This window comes from Sipha flava, unplaced genomic scaffold (assembly GCF_003268045.1).
Source record: "Sipha flava isolate LNK unplaced genomic scaffold, YSA_version1 170_pilon_pilon, whole genome shotgun sequence".
Lineage (NCBI taxonomy): Eukaryota > Metazoa > Arthropoda > Insecta > Hemiptera > Aphididae > Sipha > Sipha flava.
Window position 1 is genome coordinate 853,314 of NW_020271906.1, and position 20,043 is coordinate 873,356.

Below are 20,043 nucleotides of genomic sequence, written 5' to 3' on the forward strand. Positions count from 1 at the left end.
TCGTTCAGACATCTTTGTTTAACAAGAAATCAAACACTGAATTGAAACTTGGATTTAATTAAATCCATCACAAAATGGCATGATAAGCAACTTATCTGTAATATATTAAATATGATTTTCGAACATATAAATGTGTGTAAAATATAAATATACTCACTAAAATATAATTACATGTCAATTATATACATTGCCTGCTTGAGGTTTGGTATTCTATAGAATACCTAGTCATTATATCATATAGTATAGTATATAATATAGTCATTATATTATTTTATACTTTTCTTGTTCATTTTTGGCATTCTATAGGATGCCAGATTCAACACTTTGCCGGTAACATATACACTAATTTAGAAGCTCTTTCTGTTATTCATATATCCTCTTAGTATGCTCTGTATACGCTAGTCCGTAAGTTAAAAAAGATCTCTCTGTCGAAGCAGTGATAGGTGGACATTGTAAAATTTTTGATGCAATTGTTACTAAATTTGTTGATGAACAAATTCTATTCCACCATTTTATTATGATCGCTTGTGTACCATCAGTTTTAGTATTTAAACAGTTCTATAAAAAAATGATTGGATCATAAATCCCTTGTTATTTAACTTATGTTATCACTTAATCAGTTACTAAACCATGCATTATGTAATCAACAACGATTTTATTTAATTTTTGCACATGACGTATTGAACGCTTGTATAATACAATTTACATAAATAGGTAACTAAAATGTGTAATTTTATTTTGTAGTTGAAGAACATTATAGAGACATATTATACCTATAGACGACTAAAAATGTCAACCGTCCCAGGGATTTATGAGTTTCATGCAGAACTTAAAAATATTTTTTTGACATTCACTGAAAAAAGGAAAAATATTTTAAAAATAACTGATGATCAAGCTTTTGATAAAGATAGTGCAATGTTTGACATCTATATTAAGCAGTATAGAATTCGTTTGAAAATGCACCTTAAGACAGTGATTGATGAGGCACCTGATTTTGAATATAAAATTGAACTACTAAAGAAGTGCGAACAATTAAGTTTGACTGGTTTGGATTTGGAAAAGTTGTACATTAAAACATCGAAAGATCTGAACACTTGTAAATTATGTTTTCAATAGCTGAAATCTTGATTATGTTTTTTGGTACAAATTTGATGTACATTTATATTTAAATTTATTTTAGACTATAAAAAAATATACTCGGATTATAAAAATAAAGTACCAATCTCATACAATTTACCCATAATTTGTGGTCAAATAATGTGGATATCAATGATACATGAAAAAATTGAAACGCCGATGAAATATTTTAAGGTAAAATTATAAAAAAAAATTACTTGTGAATGTAAAAACGAAAATTTAGACGGTATTTAAAAAGTGAGATAACAGATGATTATCTAACATGTTCTATATTGTTCCATAGTAATTTTAGATACTTTAATTTGAATTTCAAAATAATTACTTAAATATTTGATGTATTATTTTCTTAAATTTTTTCAATGTTTTAGTTTTCAATATAAGATTATATTATATTAGATTAGATTATATTATTATTATTAAGATTATATGACTTACGAGCACAATAATGTATTGACATATAAATATTTTTAATACTTCTTTTTATTGTGAATGATTTCATTACAAAAACTTCTTTAACTCAATATTTAATCCTTTCAAATTTGTATTTAGATGATTTTCTATACACTTATTGATCACGTTTAATTTTTAGAGAAATTACCCGATATTACAGTCGATGGATTTAAATTCATACAATTCTTTATGTAATGATCTCAGAAATCACGAGCTAGCGTTAAATTCAATGTGGTATCAGCAGATCATTGATAAGGTGAGTACTAGCTTTAACTTGGTGTGTTGATTTTCAAAACAAATTCTTATAGAACAACAGCTCTAAGAGTGGTCCATTACTGATTAGAGATCCAATCACCAGGAAATATAAAAGCAACTTTTCAATATTTATTATTGAACAAATCGATATCGCTCAAATCATGATGTATAAATATCTTCCCATACCACATAGACTGCAGTTTAAGTTACAACGTAAAGAAATGATGTATAAAAGATATATGTACTCTGAATCAATCGTGTTGCGATACGATCGAATAAGGTAAGCAAAGTTTGTTTTCGTGCAAACATTCAAAAACCTAATTATTGATCTGTATCAAAAGACAAATGGTACCAGACATATATTGTGATTTGATTAATTTGGAAATTATGAAAATGGATAGAGCACTGATTCCAATTTTAAATGTTACGAAATGGTCATCGACTGGGGCAATGGAAATATTATTGGGAATAACCAAAAGTTTTGATTACTCTGAAGGATTTATAAAAACAGTATGATAAATACCTTCATGTTTTATCTAAATTACCAACAGATTATATTTGTTTAATGTATGTAAAAATATAATTTTAGATAGTTGATATGGATGAAATATTACGACAAGAAATTCAGTACATAAACAAATGCATATTAATTAAATTACCAAACAAAACAATGACTCCTCAAGAATTTTTAACACTCAACGAAACACATATAAAAGAAACAATGAAAATAATAAAAAAAAAATCTTTAGACTTAGAAAATTTATTTCAGTATATAATTCAACTTATTCTTTATAGAATAAAGGATAAATACTCAGTCAAAGATAATAATAAGCTGTATGACTTTTTCAATATCGCAAAAGCTTTAGAAAATGTCAGGGATACCGACGTAGAAATCACGCATAAAGGTGGGTTTATTTGAATTGCTATGTACTTTAGTTAGAAATTATATCATATTTCTATAATCATGTGTTTTGCACATATATAGAAACAATTTCTTCAGCCATTCACCCGACAAGTGAACAGGTTGACGAGTGGTGTATGGCTGTTTTTCGGTACTATAACTATATGTTCACGAATGCCCTGATCGATGCGACAAGGAGCACATTTGTTTTATTGTCGCAACAAATTTTCTATTACGAGTGTGTTTTTATTTAACTAATTTCTTTAATCAATTAGAAATGATGAACTATAATATGATGCAATATTATTTTAAAATATAGTAAAAAACAGCTCAATTTGCCACCAATAATTAAAACCCGGTTGGTCGTGAAAAACTTGAACATAGAAATTGAACCGTCATGGAAAAATATCAACAAGATTATAACGAATATAATTAAATTTATTTTAAACGCGACAACAACATTAACCCGTTGGGGTTTCAATCATATAACAGTAATGAAAAATATTAAATTATTTTTCAATTAGACATGCGTGATGTTTAATTATTATTTATTAATGAATTGTGGTATGTAGGACTACAATTATTACTATGATAAAAATATAATCAAATCAAAATCTGTGCGTAGCACTGTAAAAGATCTACAATATTCAGCTAAACCATTAAAAACAGAAATCAGACTTATTTTAGCCGTAATTATTTGTTATTTAATTATTACCATTACCTTATTAAAACAGCATACATATAAAATAATACATTATTACCCAGAAATACAAATCTAAATTTAAAAATTTATTAATCAAAGATTCTAAAAAAATTTTAAAAATAAATGAGCGATTGGGAAAAAAAATGAAACTGGCTGATATTCGTCTTGAATTTGATAATATGAACTCAATAGCCAAAGATATTGATGATGAACTTTCAACTATAGTAATTGGACTACTTGAAATTAACTTTGGTAATAATTATAATTTTGGCTTTAAATTTTTTTTAATATTTTTAATTTTTAATGTTTAATATTTTTTTCGTTTGAATTTATTTATTTTTTCTTAGACGATTTCAAAAAATCTATAAATAACGAAATAAATAAATGGCAAATTTTATTCACCAATGCTTTGTTAGAATCATCTAAACTGAAATACCTTTATACTTATACGGCTGAAAAATATGATATACTTGCATTACCAATCAATGATTTAGTCGATGCTAGAAGAGTTATACTTTGTTTAGATGAAATCGAAATCAATCTGACAGATTTAGACAATGATATAGAAGATACTTTAAACGTGTACGACTTATTAATTGAAAATAAAGTTTCGATCCTACCTGAAGATGAAAGGAAACTGAATCTTCTCACCGACCAATATAAAAAACTCAATATTAAAGTGATATTAGGAGAAAATATCATTACCGCGATAAATTACTATTAATATGTTATATTTTAGAGATATGAAGTACCCCAAAGATTGTTAGATATTTATGGTTCACTGAGAATAGAATTAATCGAGGGCATTGAACAATTAAAATTAGATATAATGGTTTATGAAAAACAGTTTTACGAAAAAGGTCCTATGGTCGAGGATTTATTGCCTTCGGAGGCCAGTGAAAGGTATTAAAATTGTTTTACAATAATTATTATATTATAAATATTATTTACACATTTTTTTAGTTGGCATATTAAGATGTTTGTTTTCATATAATTATTTTTATATTTAGGGTTTTTCTATTTCAAGACCGTTTTGAAGAATTAGTTTCGTTAGTGGAACGTTACCAAGATGGCGAACGTTTATTCAAAACACCAGTGACTATATATCCTTCTATGGATGAAATTAGACGAGTTTTCAACTTGCTAAAAAAACTATACGGCCTATTTAGTACAATGAACTATTCCATTGAGATCTGGTTGAAGATACCATGGAATCGTTTAAAAATAAATGAAATAATTGATACCTTAGTAGATTATGCCAATAAATGTCGTAGACTTCCTAAAAGTTTAAGATCATGGCCAGCATTTAATGAATTAAAAGATAAAATCGATGAGTGGACTGGAAAAATTATATTAATAGAAATGATGTCTAAAAACGGACTAAAAGAGAGGCATTGGAAAATGTTAGAAAAAGTAACTAATACAGAATTGAATGTCAGTGAAAGTGATTTTACGCTGAAGAATATTATGACAGCCCCTTTATTGGAGAACAAAGATGAAATAGAAGACATATGCCAAACGGCGATCAAAGAAATAGATATTGAAGCGAAATTGAGACAAATAATAATGGATTGGTCCACTATTAAAGTAGAATTGAGTACATTTAAAAATAGAGGACTATTACTTGTAAAAGGACAGGAGTTAGCAGAAGTTGTTAATATGTTGGAAGACAGTCAAATGATAATGAGTTCTTTAGCATCCAATAGGTAACGCATTGGTTGAATAAAATCTTATATTTTATGTTTATAATCAGGGTTCGTAAGTTCATGCTCTAAAAAATGCCTAAATAAGCATGTATTAATGCACTAAAGTTGGCAAAATATGCTTTGAAATATGCTATAAGTTAAAAAATATGCATTTTATGCACTAAATATCTAAAATTATGCACTTAAAAAATGCTTACTTAAAAAAATCATAAATAATTTTTGAAATAACATGAATTATCCATTCATTTTTTTTAAAAACATATTTTATTTTTTATGTCACAATTAAAAAAAATAGATTTTAAATACTATTTAATACAGTAATTCATTTTAAATCTGAAACTTTTGAAACAAATGTAAACGTATTCATTAAATGTACGAGTATCAAGAAGATAAGGAAAGAAAAGATAATACAATTTCTATTTTTAATTGTATATATATTTTCCATTTAGATTTTTGATAGATTCTAATAGAATGTTGTATAATATGACCAATAAAATAGAAATATGTATAAATATGCTAAATATACAAAAACATGCAATATTTGCAGAAACATGCAAAAAAGGATTTCACATATTTAACCGTGGTACCTTGAAATGGATTTCTATGTCATCTGGCATTAAATACAATTTTGCAAGATTGATATGCAAACTTACGAGCCCTGTTTAAAATATTTTTAACATAAATATTTATTGACATAATGAATATTGCAAAAACAAAAATTTAATTAGTTTTTAATATTAAGAGATTTTAATTGAATATTGAAATATTGTAGATATAATATTGCGTTTAAATCGGAAATAATGGACTGGGTAAAAAAATTCTCCGTAACTAGCCAAGTTTTAGAAAATTGGATACTTGTACAAAACCTTTGGATGTATTTAGAAGCTGTTTTTGTGGGAGGGGATATTTCTAAGCAACTTCCCCTTGAAACTAAACGTTTTACGGTAAAGTATTTAGTTACATAAATAATAATTTTAATGAACTTACATTATTAATAATTAGGCTGTCGATAAATTATGGGTCCAAATAATGAATAAAGCTCGATTTGTCGAAAATATAATTGAAATTTGTACTGATGATGGAACAATGGAAATATTTTTACCATACATGTACGAACAGTTGGAGTTATGTCAAAAATCATTAGCAGGGTATTACGAAATAAATTAAAATATTATATTACATACAGTATTTTACAAATATTATAGATTGTATTAATGGTGCACAATATATTATTTCACGGTTGTAAATTAATATTATACATTATTATTATTTTCGTGAAATACCATTATAAGAGTTATTTAAATACATAAAATACATCAAATATTATTAATATACATATAAAAATTCATTTGTTAGATATTTGGACAAAAAAAGATATATATTTTCAAGATTTTACTTCATATCGGATCCAGTACTTTTGGAAATCCTCGGCCAAGCTTCGAATTCTCATGCTATCCAACCTCATCTTTTGAGTCTTTTTGATAACACTGCCAAATTAATATTTAGTCGGACCGAATATGACAAATCGTTAGAGATTGTATCCAAAGAAGGTGAAGGAATAGTATTAGAAAATCATGTGTTATGCGTAGGAGGAGTAGAAAATTGGCTTAATGTTCTACTTAAAGAAACCAAATACACCGTAAATCAAATTATAGCGAATGTAGAAAGCTATATTGTAAAAGATCCAACATTTTCGGTTCTGACAATGATCAATCAATTTCCTTCACAAGTATATAATATTCTTTACTGTTAATATTAAATATGATACTATATTTAAATAATTGCTATAGATGGGCCTGGTTGGTATACAAATGTTATGGACAAGTCACACGGAAAATGCAATTAAAAATTCAACCATCGTGAAAAAAATCATGAGAGACACTAATAATCATTTTATTAAAATCCTCAATATGCTCATTGATTGTACTACCAAGAATTTGACAAAAATGGAACGACTAAAATACGAATCTTTGATTACTATACACGTTCACCAAAGGTTCGAATTGGTTAAATTTACATGTAGGATATCTAAAATAATTTACTAATTAAAAGTAATCGGTTAATGAGTTGTTTATTACACCTAGGGATTTTAAATACTAAATCTTTTTGGAATGATAATAATTACCTACGAATTAAAATATATTTATATTAAATTGTATCTATTGTATTAGAGATATTTTCGAAGTTCTGTATCGTATGAAAATTACAAGCTTATCGGATTTCGAATGGTTAAAACAAGAACGTTTTTATTTTAACGAAGAGTTAGACCAGGTCGAAGTGTACATAACCGATGTACTTTTCGTATACCAGAACGAATTCTTAGGCTGTTCGGATAGGCTTGTAATCACACCACTGACCGATCGCTGTTACATTACTTTGGCCCAGGCTGTTGGTATGTAATCCTCAACAACGATCGTCACAATAATATACCATCGAATCTATGGTCTAAAATTGAAGGAATAATCATTAAATACATTGGGTTGCTCCACAGGAATGAATATGGGTGGAGCGCCTGCCGGACCAGCGGGTACTGGAAAAACCGAAACAACAAAAGACATGGGAAAGTCTCTAGGAAAATATGTGGTAGTGTTCAATTGTTCTGATCAAATGGATTACCGAGGGTTAGGCCGGATTTTCAAAGGCTTGGTGCATTCAGGGACATGGGGTTGTTTTGATGAGTTTAACCGCATTGAATTACCCGTGCTTTCAGTAGCTGCTCAGCAGATATATATAGTGTTTAGTGCTCGTAAATATAGAAGAGAAGTATTCACTTTCAGGTGAGTTATATGAGTATATTTAATGGTATATAAGATTGAGATTGTATTTTGTTTTTTCTCATTCATTAGTGACGGAGACAAAGTCCCTATGAACTCAGAGTTTGCCATATTTCTGACGATGAATCCTGGTTATGCAGGTCGTCAAGAACTACCAGAAAACCTGAAAGTACTTTTTAGAAGTGTTGCTATGATGGTTCCCGACCGTTTGGTAAATAATATTATATTGCCTTTTAAGATTATTACTCGCAATAAATATATACCAAATGTATTATAAGATTGAGTGTCCAGAGTTTTGATTGATGTCAATTTTTAATTAATTTTTTAATGGGATATTTATAATCTATCGTAAGTAGTTGATATGAAATAAGTGCATTTAAGCCTAACACATAAAATCAATAACATTGAGTTCGAATCTTTGATTTACTTCAATATACATGGAATATTAACTTGTGGCATAATAATTTTCAGATAATAATACGAGTAAAATTAGCAGCATGTGGATTTAAAAATAATATAATATTATCTAAAAAATTTTTTATATTATATCAACTGTGTGAAGAGCAATTAAGTAAACAGGTGCATTACGATTTTGGTCTACGAAATATATTGGCCGTTTTACGAACACTTGGTACACAAAGAAGAAGTAACCCAAATGAATCGGAAGAAACCATACTTATGAGAGTTTTAAAGGGAATGAATGTTTCAAAGTTGGTCGATCAAGACGAAACGATATTTTTATCATTAATCGAGGATTTATTTGTTGGTATGAGATCAACTTCATCATCTTATAAAGAATTACAATTGGCCATAAAGAGATCGTGCACTGAGCTTTCATTGATTAATAATCCTACCTGGAATCTGAAAATCGTTCAAGTACATTTGTGTTTATATATTAGTGACTTGGTTAGTTTAAGAAATATCCATTATACATATTCGTGTTTATAGGTTTATGAAACATCATTAGTACGTCATGGGTTAATGATATTAGGACCAACTGGATCAGGTAAAACCACTGCTATCCATTGTCTTTTATCAGCTTTAACCAAAACGGGTATGTCGCATTTTGAGCTTCGGATGAATCCTAAAGCCATAACAGCATCACAGATGTTTGGAAGGCTTGATGTAGCCACTAATGATTGGACAGACGGTATATTTTCAACGTTGTGGAGAAGAACATTAAAAGTATTTTACTTTATTTGGAATTACCGTTAATTTAGTATATTATTGGGCAGTGGTGTGCGCAGGGGGGGATGATGGAAGGTATATCTCGTATAGGCAATTTTTTTTTAGTCTTAAACGTTTAAAAACGTATTTAAGAAATACGGCGGGACAGTCACGGTTAAATTGATTGGCGTAATGAACATACTTCGATACATTCCATTATCTACAGAAAAAAAAAAAATTATGAATTTAATGTAAAAACCAGAAGGATGAATTTCCGCTTTGATTGCATTTTTTTTATATAATAATAAAGAATAAAGATCGAGAATAATGCATTTTTATTTATGACAACACCCCCCCCCCCCATTCCAAATTCTTGCGCACGCCACTGTTATTGGATATAATATTACTGTTTTATGTGTAAACGATTTGATATGATCCCAGTTTAAGTCAAACGAATATTGTTGGATTGTATTGGATGGGCCTGTCGATGCAGTGTGGATTGAAAATTTGAATTCTGTTTTGGATGACAATAAAACGCTTACATTAGCAAACGGCGATAGAATCGTAATGGCTGCAAATGCCAAGCTTTGTTTTGAACCAGATAATGTCGACAATGCTTCCCCGGCTACGATATCTAGAATGGGAATGACATTTTTCTCATCTACCGTATTACCATGGAAAACGATATTTGAAGTAAATGATATTTTTTTTTTTTTTATAACCAACATTATTTGGCTGGAATTAAGTATAAACAAGAGTTCTGTATTAAATACAATGCTCTAAAATATCGTATAGATTTTAATATTGAATATATATATATATATATATCATTAATTAAATCGTACGTAATACAACTCGTGTCACCTATCGAATAATTCAATTATTGAATAACTTCTTAAAATTGATTAATTCGTTACTCATCATTTTATGTAAGTGTACTAGTTATAATAATTATTAATTACTATTAAACACAGTGTGTTTTCATATTAAATATATTTTTTACTAACGAAATGTATGTTGTTCTACATGCTGAGTTGTTGGCTCATTGTGCTCGAATCGAACAAAATGGTTTCCATGAATAATTTGTTGTATTTCAGGGATGGAGTAAAAGCAAACCTGATTACGTATTCAAATACTTTCAAAATGTATTTAATAATACTTACGACGAACTGTTGAAAGTGCTACAATCTAGCCTGAATCCCAAAATGAATTTGTTGGATGCTCATTATATTCATCAAACGTGTGATATTCTGGATGGACTTTTAAACATGTTTCCTGAAACTTTATGTCAATATAAACCAGTTGTAACACAAACAAAAATAATAAAATAAACATTATTTCTCTAGATTTGTCAGAAAAAATATTGTCATGTTGTTATACTTTTGCAATAATGTGGAGTGTTGCAGCTGTTTTAGAATCATCTGATAGACAATTACTCGAATATTTCATTAGAACAGACCTAAAAGGAAAAGTTGATGTACCTAAACTAAAAGTAATATAATAAATAGTTTATTTATTTTAAAATGATTATGAATATGATTTATTTATTTATTTATTTTTTTTTTTTTTTTTTTAGGAGGGTGAATCGATTTATGAGTTTACCATTTCATCAAATGGTGAATGGCAACATTGGGGAACAGTTATAGACGAATACATTTACCCCAATGACTATATACCTGTGTACGGTGATATATTGGTGTCAAATTTGGACAACGTTCGTACCATATTTCTGATATCGTTGATTGCAAGCCAAGAAAAAAATGTTCTATTAATCGGAGAACAAGGTACTGCAAAAACGGTGATGATTAAAAGTTACATGCAAGATTTTGATCAGGAAGCGAGAATGAGTAAAATTTTTAATTTTTCCTCAGCTACTACTCCGAATATGTTTCAGGTGAGATAAACAATATAGTTTGTATGGTTATTTTATCTATACTAATGGTAATTATGGTAAATCCTTAGAATACTATTGAAAGTTATGTAGAGAAACGATTCAGTACCACTTATGGTGCTCCGGGTAATCGCAAAATGACAATATTCATCGACGATATAAATATGCCTATAATTAATGACTGGGGAGATCAAGTAAATATTTTACACTATATTTGTAAATTAATTCAATTATTAACTTATAGTAATAGTGACTTAATACTAATGTCATTATTTATAATTATTTATTGTAACTTAAAAGTGTATTTAATTGTATGAGATGTGGTAATTATTAATTGTAAATTATGACTGATTTTGATAAAGAATTAACCTCAAATTCCTTCCTGAGATATTATACGAATCTAATTTTGGTGAAATTCTTCTTTCCTGGTTCAAATTATAACCACGTGGAAATTATTTTTTCAATGACTTACACATTTTTTAAATAAATTCAAATTTTTTTTCATTTCATGTAATAATTCTACACTACTTTTAAATATATGCAAGTAATAAAACTCTGTATTGATTTAAACAAATTACTAATTATTTTAATTTTTAATGTACTAATGTGGTATTATTATAACGTGAATATTAAAGTACAAATGAGACATGTTTCATTATATCATTTTAATTAAAAAAAATATTTCTGGCTTAGGTTACCAACGAAATAACGCGTCAACTTTTAGAAAATAAAGGTTTCTATTCATTAACAAAACCAGGAGATTATTTTAATATTGTTGGAATCAATATGCTCGGCGCCATGATTCATCCAGGAGGTGGTCGGAACGACATACCGCCCAGACTAAAGAGACAGTTCTGCATATTTAACTGTACATTACCATCAAACTCGTCCATGGACAAAATATTCGGTGCTTTAGGATGTGGATATTTTTGTATTGAACGTTTTAACCAAGAGATAGTTGCACTTGTTCCATCGTTGGTGACATTAACTCGAATTGTGTGGCAGAAGACCAAACAAAAATTATTACCAACTCCAGCTAATTTCCATTACGTTTTCAACTTAAGAGATTTATCACGAATTTGGGAAGGAATGTTACAGATATGTACAGAAGAGTGTCCAAACAATGCTACCTTATTAAAATTATGGTGTCATGAAATACAGCGGGTGATACTCGATAAGCTTACGAGTACTATGGACAAAAATTGGTTCACAGAAACTGTCAAAATCAGCGCAGGAGATTTTCTGATACCAGAAATATTTCAATTATTCCCGGATGATATGAGCACAAATGTGTTTGTAGATTTTATGCGTGATGTAACCGAAGCAACCGGTGATGAGCCTGATGATTATATATCTGAAAATCCTAAAATATATGAACATATCGATGAGTATGAATTTAATTTAAATATTTTTATTCAAAATACAATAAAAGTTTTAAAGCTTTATATATTGAAGAGAAAAAATTTTAATTTTAAAATATAACTAACGTAAGAAATAAATCACCGTAAAGTGAATAATTTACATGTACAAAAAATTAATGTAAAGTTTAAATTTTAAATTATTTCAATAAATATTTTATATTTTAGTTTTGAAGTATTAAAAAGTAGAATGTTAATGTACATGTATCAAATGAACGAGGCAACACATGGTTCTTCAATGGATTTAGTTTTCTTCAGAGACTGTATGATTCATCTCACTATCATATCCCGTATATTAAGAATACCACGTGGGAACGGTTTGCTTGTTGGTGTTGGAGGTTCTGGCCGAAGATCAGTTACTACTTTAGCGTCATTCATTGCTGGTTATTTTCAGCATTCAATTTTCCTAACAAGGTAGGTATCCATACTAAAATATATATAATTAAATATAATCTATTATTTACCATATTCCAAAATGATAATGTTTTGATATGCATTTCAAATTTAGAAATGTTAATTTTTAATGGTGTAATTTATAGATCTTACGGCATAAATAATTTTTTGGACGACATAAGATTACTCTATAAACGTGCTGGTTTGGAAGGTTTAAAAACTACATTTGTTTTTACCGACAATGATATCAAAGAAGAAGCATTTCTAGAGTATATTAATAACATATTAAGTTCAGGAGAAGTAGCAAGCTTATTCTCCAAGGATGAGTTAGAAGAAATGTTAAACAATTTAACACCAAATTTCAAAAAGAAGTACCCTAAAGGAAATCCAACAATGGAAAACTTATATGATTTTTTCATTAAACAAGCTATGAGTAATCTGCATTTGGTTTTATGCTTTTCACCGGTAATAATCTCTAGTTATAACTGAAATTCTAAACAAACAAATAGCTAAATTTATTTGTAATACAGATCGGTGAGAGCTTCCGTTTACGTTCGTTAAAGTTTCCTGGAATAATATCAGGTTGTATAATCGATTGGTATACATTGTGGCCATCGGATGCTTTACTAGCAGTTTCCAGTCATTTTCTAAATGACTTTCCTATGGATAGTACAGTAGAAGAGAAAAATTCAATCATACAATTATTAGGTGAAATACACGATAATGTCGCAAAAGATTGTACAAGTTATTTTCAAAGGTATGTCATTAAGTATAAACTTTCTATAGATACGCAAAAAATTAAAATCAAGTTAATTATGTTTTATTACGCTGTAGATTATTAGATGATATAATAAAATGCTAAATAGGGGATCATTGAAATATTTATTTATAAATATAAGTATGATTTCTATCAGGTTTCGCCGACAAATATTTGTTACACCCAAATCATTCCTTTTGTTTGTAAATGGCTATAAACATTTATACATGGAAAATAAACAAGATATCGAAGAAATGAAAATTCAAAGAATATTAGGATTAGAAAAACTTGCAGACGCATCAATACAAGTTGAAAGGTTAAAAAAGGAATTGATAGTAAAAGATAAAGAAATTCTTATTGCAACAGCTGCTAGTACAGAAGTATGTATTAACGATATTTTATTTTTTTATTTAGATTATTTACACATATATTATACATTTGTTTTCAGGTAACGACCAAGGTTAATATAGTAGTAAAAGCTGCAGAAATTAGTAAAGCAGAGGTCGTTGTTGTAAAAGATCGAGCTGAGAAATTACTAAAAATAATTTCAAAAGAAAAAAAAATTGCCGAAATGAAACTTGCTAAAGCTCAACCAGCTTTAGACGCAGCAGAAGCTGCTTTGTTGGTATGCCTTATTATCATGCATAATTATAGTCGATAACAAAATTTATTTTTGTACTTTTTGTAATAAATTTTTTCTTCGTTTATATGAATATATAAGTAAAAAATACAAATATTCAAAATCAATTTTAAAATAATGAAAAACTAAATGATTTTTTTAAATTACATAATATATATTTAATTATTAGACGATAAATGCAACTGACATAGCCACAGTAAGGAAATTAGGCAAGCCACCATACTTGATTACATTGATAATGGATTCTGTACTCATACTTTTTCAAAAGAAGATTCAGAAAGTTATTCCAGACTCTGATAAATTATTTTTAGAACCATCTTGGAGCGATTCTTTAAAAGTATTTTCAACTCAAAATCATGTTAAAATTGAAATTGTTAATACTAATATTTTGTTTTAGCTAATATCTGAAACTAAATTTTTACATAACCTTCAACATTTTCCAAAAGATCAAATCAATGGAGAATCAATGGATTTATTGCAACCATACTTCAATTATAGAGACTACACATTCGAAAAAGCCAAATCTGCTTGTGGGAATGTTGCTGGGCTTCTTAGTTGGACAATAGCTATGATCGATTTCTATAAAGTTAACAAAGAAGTGCTCCCGTTGAAAACTAATCTTGCTCAACAAGAAGCTAAACATAGTCATGCAAAAGAACAGCTAGCAAATGCAGAGGCCATTGCTTATGAAAAGAATAAGGAATTATTAGAGGCGAAACGAAAATTACATGTAGCTTTAAGTGCTCAACAATCAGTTCAAACTGAAGCTAACAGATGCAAATATAAAATGGAATCAGCAACTGCACTTATTGAGGGCTTAGAAGAAGAAAGAAAGAGATGGACACAACAATTGGCTGGATTTAATTTAGATATTAAATATTCTTTAGGAGACATCGTTATACTGACAGGGTTTTTATCGTATTCTGGACCTTTTAATCAAGAATATAGAACAAATATACTAAAATCATGGTATCAGGAACTAAATAAGAAGAGTATACCGAACTCGCCTGTTTTAAACATAACTGAAAAATTGGCCGATCCACCAACAATTAGCGAATGGAATCTACAGGGACTGCCAAATGACGAACTATCAATTCAGAATGGTATAATTGTTACAAAATCATCAAAGTTCCCAATAATGATTGATCCACAGAGTCAAGGGATAACTTGGATTAAAAATAAAGAATTAATAAATAACATGGTTATTACTTCATTTGACGACAAATACTTTAGAAATTATCTGGAAGACTGTATATCATTGGGCAAACCATTACTAATTCAAGATATATTACAAGATGTTGATCCAGTCATAAACAATGTATTAGAAAAAAACTATTATAAATTGGGCAAAAGTTTGAAAGTACTGTTAGGGGATAAAGAAATTGACGTAAGTCATAATTTTCGTCTGTATCTAACATCAAAACTTGGTAATCCATCGTATCCACCGGAGCTCTATGCTCGATGTGCAGTCATCGATTTTACTGTCACTATGAAAGGTTTAGAAGATCAATTATTGAGTAGAGTGATCGAAACTGAGAAAAAAGAATTAGAACAAGAGCGTATAGAATTGATCGCAGAAGTGACTTCTCAAAAACGCAAAATGCAAAAATTAGAACATGATCTTCTAGTTAAGTTAACAACTGTAAAAGGGTCTTTGGTTGACGACGAGTCGGTACTGTACACATTGAATAAAACGAAAGACACGGCTTTGGACGTTAATAAAAAATTAGAAGTTGCAGGAAAAACACAAGCTTCCATCAGTGTAATGCGTGAAAATTATCGTTCAATAGCCACTCGAGGATCTGTTCTATATTTTTTAATCGTAGAAATGGCAATGGTCAATCCTATGTACCAAAATTCATTACAACAGTTTTTAGAACAATTTGATTTGTCATTAGCAAACTCTAACGTTTCTATTTCACTCGACCGTAGGATAAAATACATCATTGAATACTTAACATACGCCGTATTTAAATATAAGTGCCGTGGTTTATACGAGGTACACAAAACACTTTTTACAATTCTCGTGGCTTTAAAAGTAGACCTTAACATGGGGAATATCACGAGAAGTCAGTTTGAATTTATAATTAAAGGTGGCGCTTCGATTGATATAGATTCCATCAGGCCCAAGCCTTTTGATTGGCTGACTGATATTTCTTGGATGAATTTAAATATGTTGCAAAAATTTTCAAAATTCGAGGACATTTTGAATATTATAGAAAAAAATGGTAACGCGTGGAAAAGATGGTACGAAAAAAGTAAACCAGAAAAAGAAATCATGCCCAACGGATTAGAGATGCTCAGTGTATTCGAAAAGCTATTGATAATTAGGGCGTGGTGTCCAGACAGAACGTTGAACCAAGCTTTCCAATACGTTGAAAATTCGCTGGGACCGAAATTTGTTGAAGTTGTGATGTTTGACATCGAAGAAATGTACATAGAATCAAAAAGTACTACACCACTCATTTGTTTTCTAAGCATGGGATCGGATCCTAGTATTCTCATTGAGAACACTGCGAAAAAAATGGAAATTCCGTTCCATTCTGTATCAATGGGTCAAGGTCAAGAAATACATGCCGAGAAGCTAATGAAACACTGTGCGGACAATGTAAGTACCTAGCATCGTGTGATTAGGTTAATTTTTAAAACAAAAGATTAAAATAATAATGTTCTTTTAGGGAGGATGGGTATTACTTCAAAATTGTCATTTGTGTTTGGACTTCATGCAAGAAACGTTCATATATATAAATACAAACGTGTCTACGAGTAACCAAGATAATTTTAGAATTTGGATAACTACAGAAGTTCATCCAAAATTCTCGATATCACTTCTACAAATATCTATTCATTATACATACGAACCTCCAGAAGGTAAAACTAAAATTAAAAATTAAACTTAAAATGTAGTTTCAACATAAATTATTAATTCAATTATACACGTTATATATTCTAAACTACTATATTCTTATCTTAATGCACTAACATAACATTTTTTTTGTTCAGGTTTAAGAGCAGGGTTAAAGAGAACGTATAACAATATGGGAGAAGACATGTTGAATTATACTAGTCTACCCCAGTATAGACCCATACTTTATGCGATTTCTTTTTTGCATTCAGTCGTACAAGAGCGCAGAAAGTTTGGACCCATCGGGTGGAACATACCGTACGAGTTTAATACATCGGATTGGTACTCCTCGTCTTTGTACTTACAAAAGATGGTTGATGACATGAACATTAACTCCACATTCGACTGGATCGCCTTAAGGTATGATAATAAATATTATAGATAGTAATTTTTATGTTATATTATAATAGTATACATTTATATATTAATACAAAAATCATAATTACAACGGTTTTATAGATACATGTTGGCCGAAGTACATTACGGTGGCCGTGTGACCGATGACTATGATCGACGATTGTTATACAATTTTACAGAACTTTGGTTTACCGATAACCTGTTTTCCCAAAACTTTTGTTTTTATAAAGGGTACGACGTATTGAATTATGATCAATTATCAGAGTATCTATCCGCGATCGAAGAAATGCCACACAAGGATCCACCACAATCGTGTGGACTTCATCCAAACACTGATATTACGTAAGCTTGAAATGTTAATTAAAACAATTTTCAACATCTATAAAGTATAAACATTACTTATACATAATTATTATACACTCATACTTAGGTATCAAACAAATATGGTCCAAGAAATGTTTGACACAATAATATTAATCCAGCCGAAAGGGTCTAGTGGTGGAAGTGATGTGACAAGAGAAGAAATAGTATATAACACGGCCACTGAACTATTAGATAAACTACCACTTCTTTTTAATATGTTTGAACTCAAAGAAAGGTTTTATAATAGTGGAAAAAAAATTATATTTTCTTACAAGTCATTATTTTTTAACTTGTTTTAGATTGATGTTGATGGGTGCGACAGAACCAATGAATATATTCTTAGGCCAAGAAATCGATCGTATTCAAAAAGTTATTGAATTGGTAAAAAGTACTCTAGAGGATCTTTTATTGGCGATTAACGGAATTATCATAATGAATGAAGTAATAAACGATTGCGTTAATACATATATTGTATTTATTTACTTTAACCTAATCTTAATTTGTCTTTTTATTAATTTTATAATTGAAATAATCTATCGTAAAGTTATGAATTTATTATGATATTCGCACGACACAATACGTTGACAGGTTTTGACCGAGACTTTGAATTACTTATATGACGGTCGAATCCCGATGCACTGGTTAAAGATTTCATGGACGTCATCGACAATAGGTTTTTGGTACAACGAATTGCTGAATCGCCACAGTCAGATATATTTGTGGGTATTTAATGAAAAGCCGAATCTGTTTTGGATGACCGGTTTTTTCAATCCTCAAGGGTTTTTGACGGCAATGAAACAGGAAATATCTAGGGCTCATGAAGGCTGGACTCTGGACAACATTTTGCTCGAAAACAAAGTCACGACTTGTAATAGATTTGACATAAAAAAATCACCATTGGTAAATATTTTTCTTAAATTCATGTTACGATACAGCGATAGCATAAATTTCAGATGCACTACAATGTATTTGTGTTTCCTCACCCTACGGATTTGAAAGAATTTCTTATTTTATTTTGATTTCAATACAGGAAGGGGTCTATGTGTACGGACTGTTTTTGGAAGGAGCGGGTTGGGACAGAAAAGCTCAAGAACTCCAGGAATCCTTGCATAAGATCATGTACACTGAAATGCCCGTCGTACACATATACGCGACAAATTTGTTAAAAAATAGAGCCGTTGTTGGATATCGATGTCCAGTGTATAAAAAACCAAAGAGAACCGGATTAACGTACGTGTGTGAACTACGGCTGAACACGCCGCAAGACATTTCTCCAACTCACTGGATATTGAGGGGAGTAGCTCTTCTTTGCGATATTAAATAATCAATAATTCGCCAGGCTACAGTTCCTTAAAAATAACTGTTAATTTAATTATTCGAATGCGAAAAATATTTTTTTTAATATTTATTTTGTTGCCGGTTTTTGATAATATACGTTTAATATTTATGAATATTAACCGTATTTTTTGTGTTCAAGTTAAAGTACATTTCAATTTGAGTTTATGATATTATTTACAATATAATTATTACAATTATACTAGCTTGTCGTGCATAACAGACAAGTATTGTACGTATAAAATCCCTCAAAAATATCTGTAGTTAGATTGTAATGTCAGGTCTATTGCACACAAGTATGGAATAATTAATGATAGTAAAAAAACCGTAAGTAAAATATATTATTCAGTAAATTCAATATTAACGAAACCAAATAGTGTCAACGTTTGTACATTGATAATACTCGGCCAATATATAATAACTATTAATATTTTAATACAATTTATCGTCAATCTTTAATGTTTGAAAAATTCAACATAAATAAAATTAAAATAATTAGCATCGTTATTTTATCAGTGTTATACTTGTAACTTGTAATCAGCGACAGTGTGTTCGCGTTAAGGTCGAGACACATTTTATCACACCGTACCTGGTTCGTGTGTCGGCCGTAACTTGGCCGTGTCACGGCTCGTCCGTATAGACACCACACTTGCCCGTAGCTCATCCGTTTTTCTACTGACGTTTGAAAGATGTTTCAGTCTGTTTTAATATTTTAACTACCTACATAAGTTGTGTAGACAATGTAAAAAAATTTTACTAACAATGATTTTGGAGTTATTGCTCTAGCGTTAGAAGAAGAAGAAAATAATTGTAGAAACCAACAAGAAAAGAAAAGAAAACGGGTACATAATGCTTGAAAATCAAGAACTCTCGAAGGGGAATTTTATACGT

The 20,043-nt window shown here is 29.5% G+C and overlaps 1 protein-coding gene across 1 annotated transcript; it reads left to right on the forward strand.

The window, feature by feature from the left end:
* The first annotated feature begins 4,260 nt into the window (after positions 1 to 4,260).
* On the forward strand, positions 4,261 to 19,141 carry LOC112679913 (dynein heavy chain 8, axonemal). The gene is made up of 31 exons (XM_025549858.1): positions 4,261 to 4,349; positions 4,457 to 5,152; positions 5,925 to 6,096; positions 6,155 to 6,300; positions 6,509 to 6,881; positions 6,943 to 7,148; positions 7,324 to 7,544; positions 7,644 to 7,929; positions 7,999 to 8,137; positions 8,398 to 8,802; positions 8,875 to 9,111; positions 9,535 to 9,786; positions 10,191 to 10,380; positions 10,440 to 10,585; positions 10,670 to 10,987; positions 11,056 to 11,178; positions 11,678 to 12,372; positions 12,571 to 12,816; positions 12,942 to 13,260; positions 13,326 to 13,552; positions 13,710 to 13,932; positions 14,001 to 14,177; positions 14,362 to 14,529; positions 14,590 to 16,800; positions 16,871 to 17,063; positions 17,196 to 17,457; positions 17,557 to 17,796; positions 17,885 to 18,052; positions 18,117 to 18,258; positions 18,406 to 18,717; positions 18,848 to 19,141. Exons 1-31 carry the CDS (start codon positions 4,276 to 4,278, stop codon positions 19,139 to 19,141), a joined length of 9,861 nt encoding a protein of 3,286 aa, XP_025405643.1. The 5' UTR covers positions 4,261 to 4,275.
* The last annotated feature ends 902 nt before the right edge of the window (positions 19,142 to 20,043 follow it).

What these genes read in the sequence shown, in the direction of transcription:
- LOC112679913 (XM_025549858.1), top strand. Translation starts at nt 4,276, where the DNA reads ATGGTTTATGAAAAACAGTTTTACGAAAAAGGTCCTATGGTCGAGGAT. An exon ending in CATGGAAAACGATATTTGAA is followed by an intron (nt 9,787 to 10,190) that starts GTAAATGATATT and finishes GTTGTATTTCAG; the next exon opens with GGATGGAGTAAAAGCAAACC. An exon ending in TGGTTTTATGCTTTTCACCG is followed by an intron (nt 13,261 to 13,325) that starts GTAATAATCTCT and finishes TTTGTAATACAG; the next exon opens with ATCGGTGAGAGCTTCCGTTT.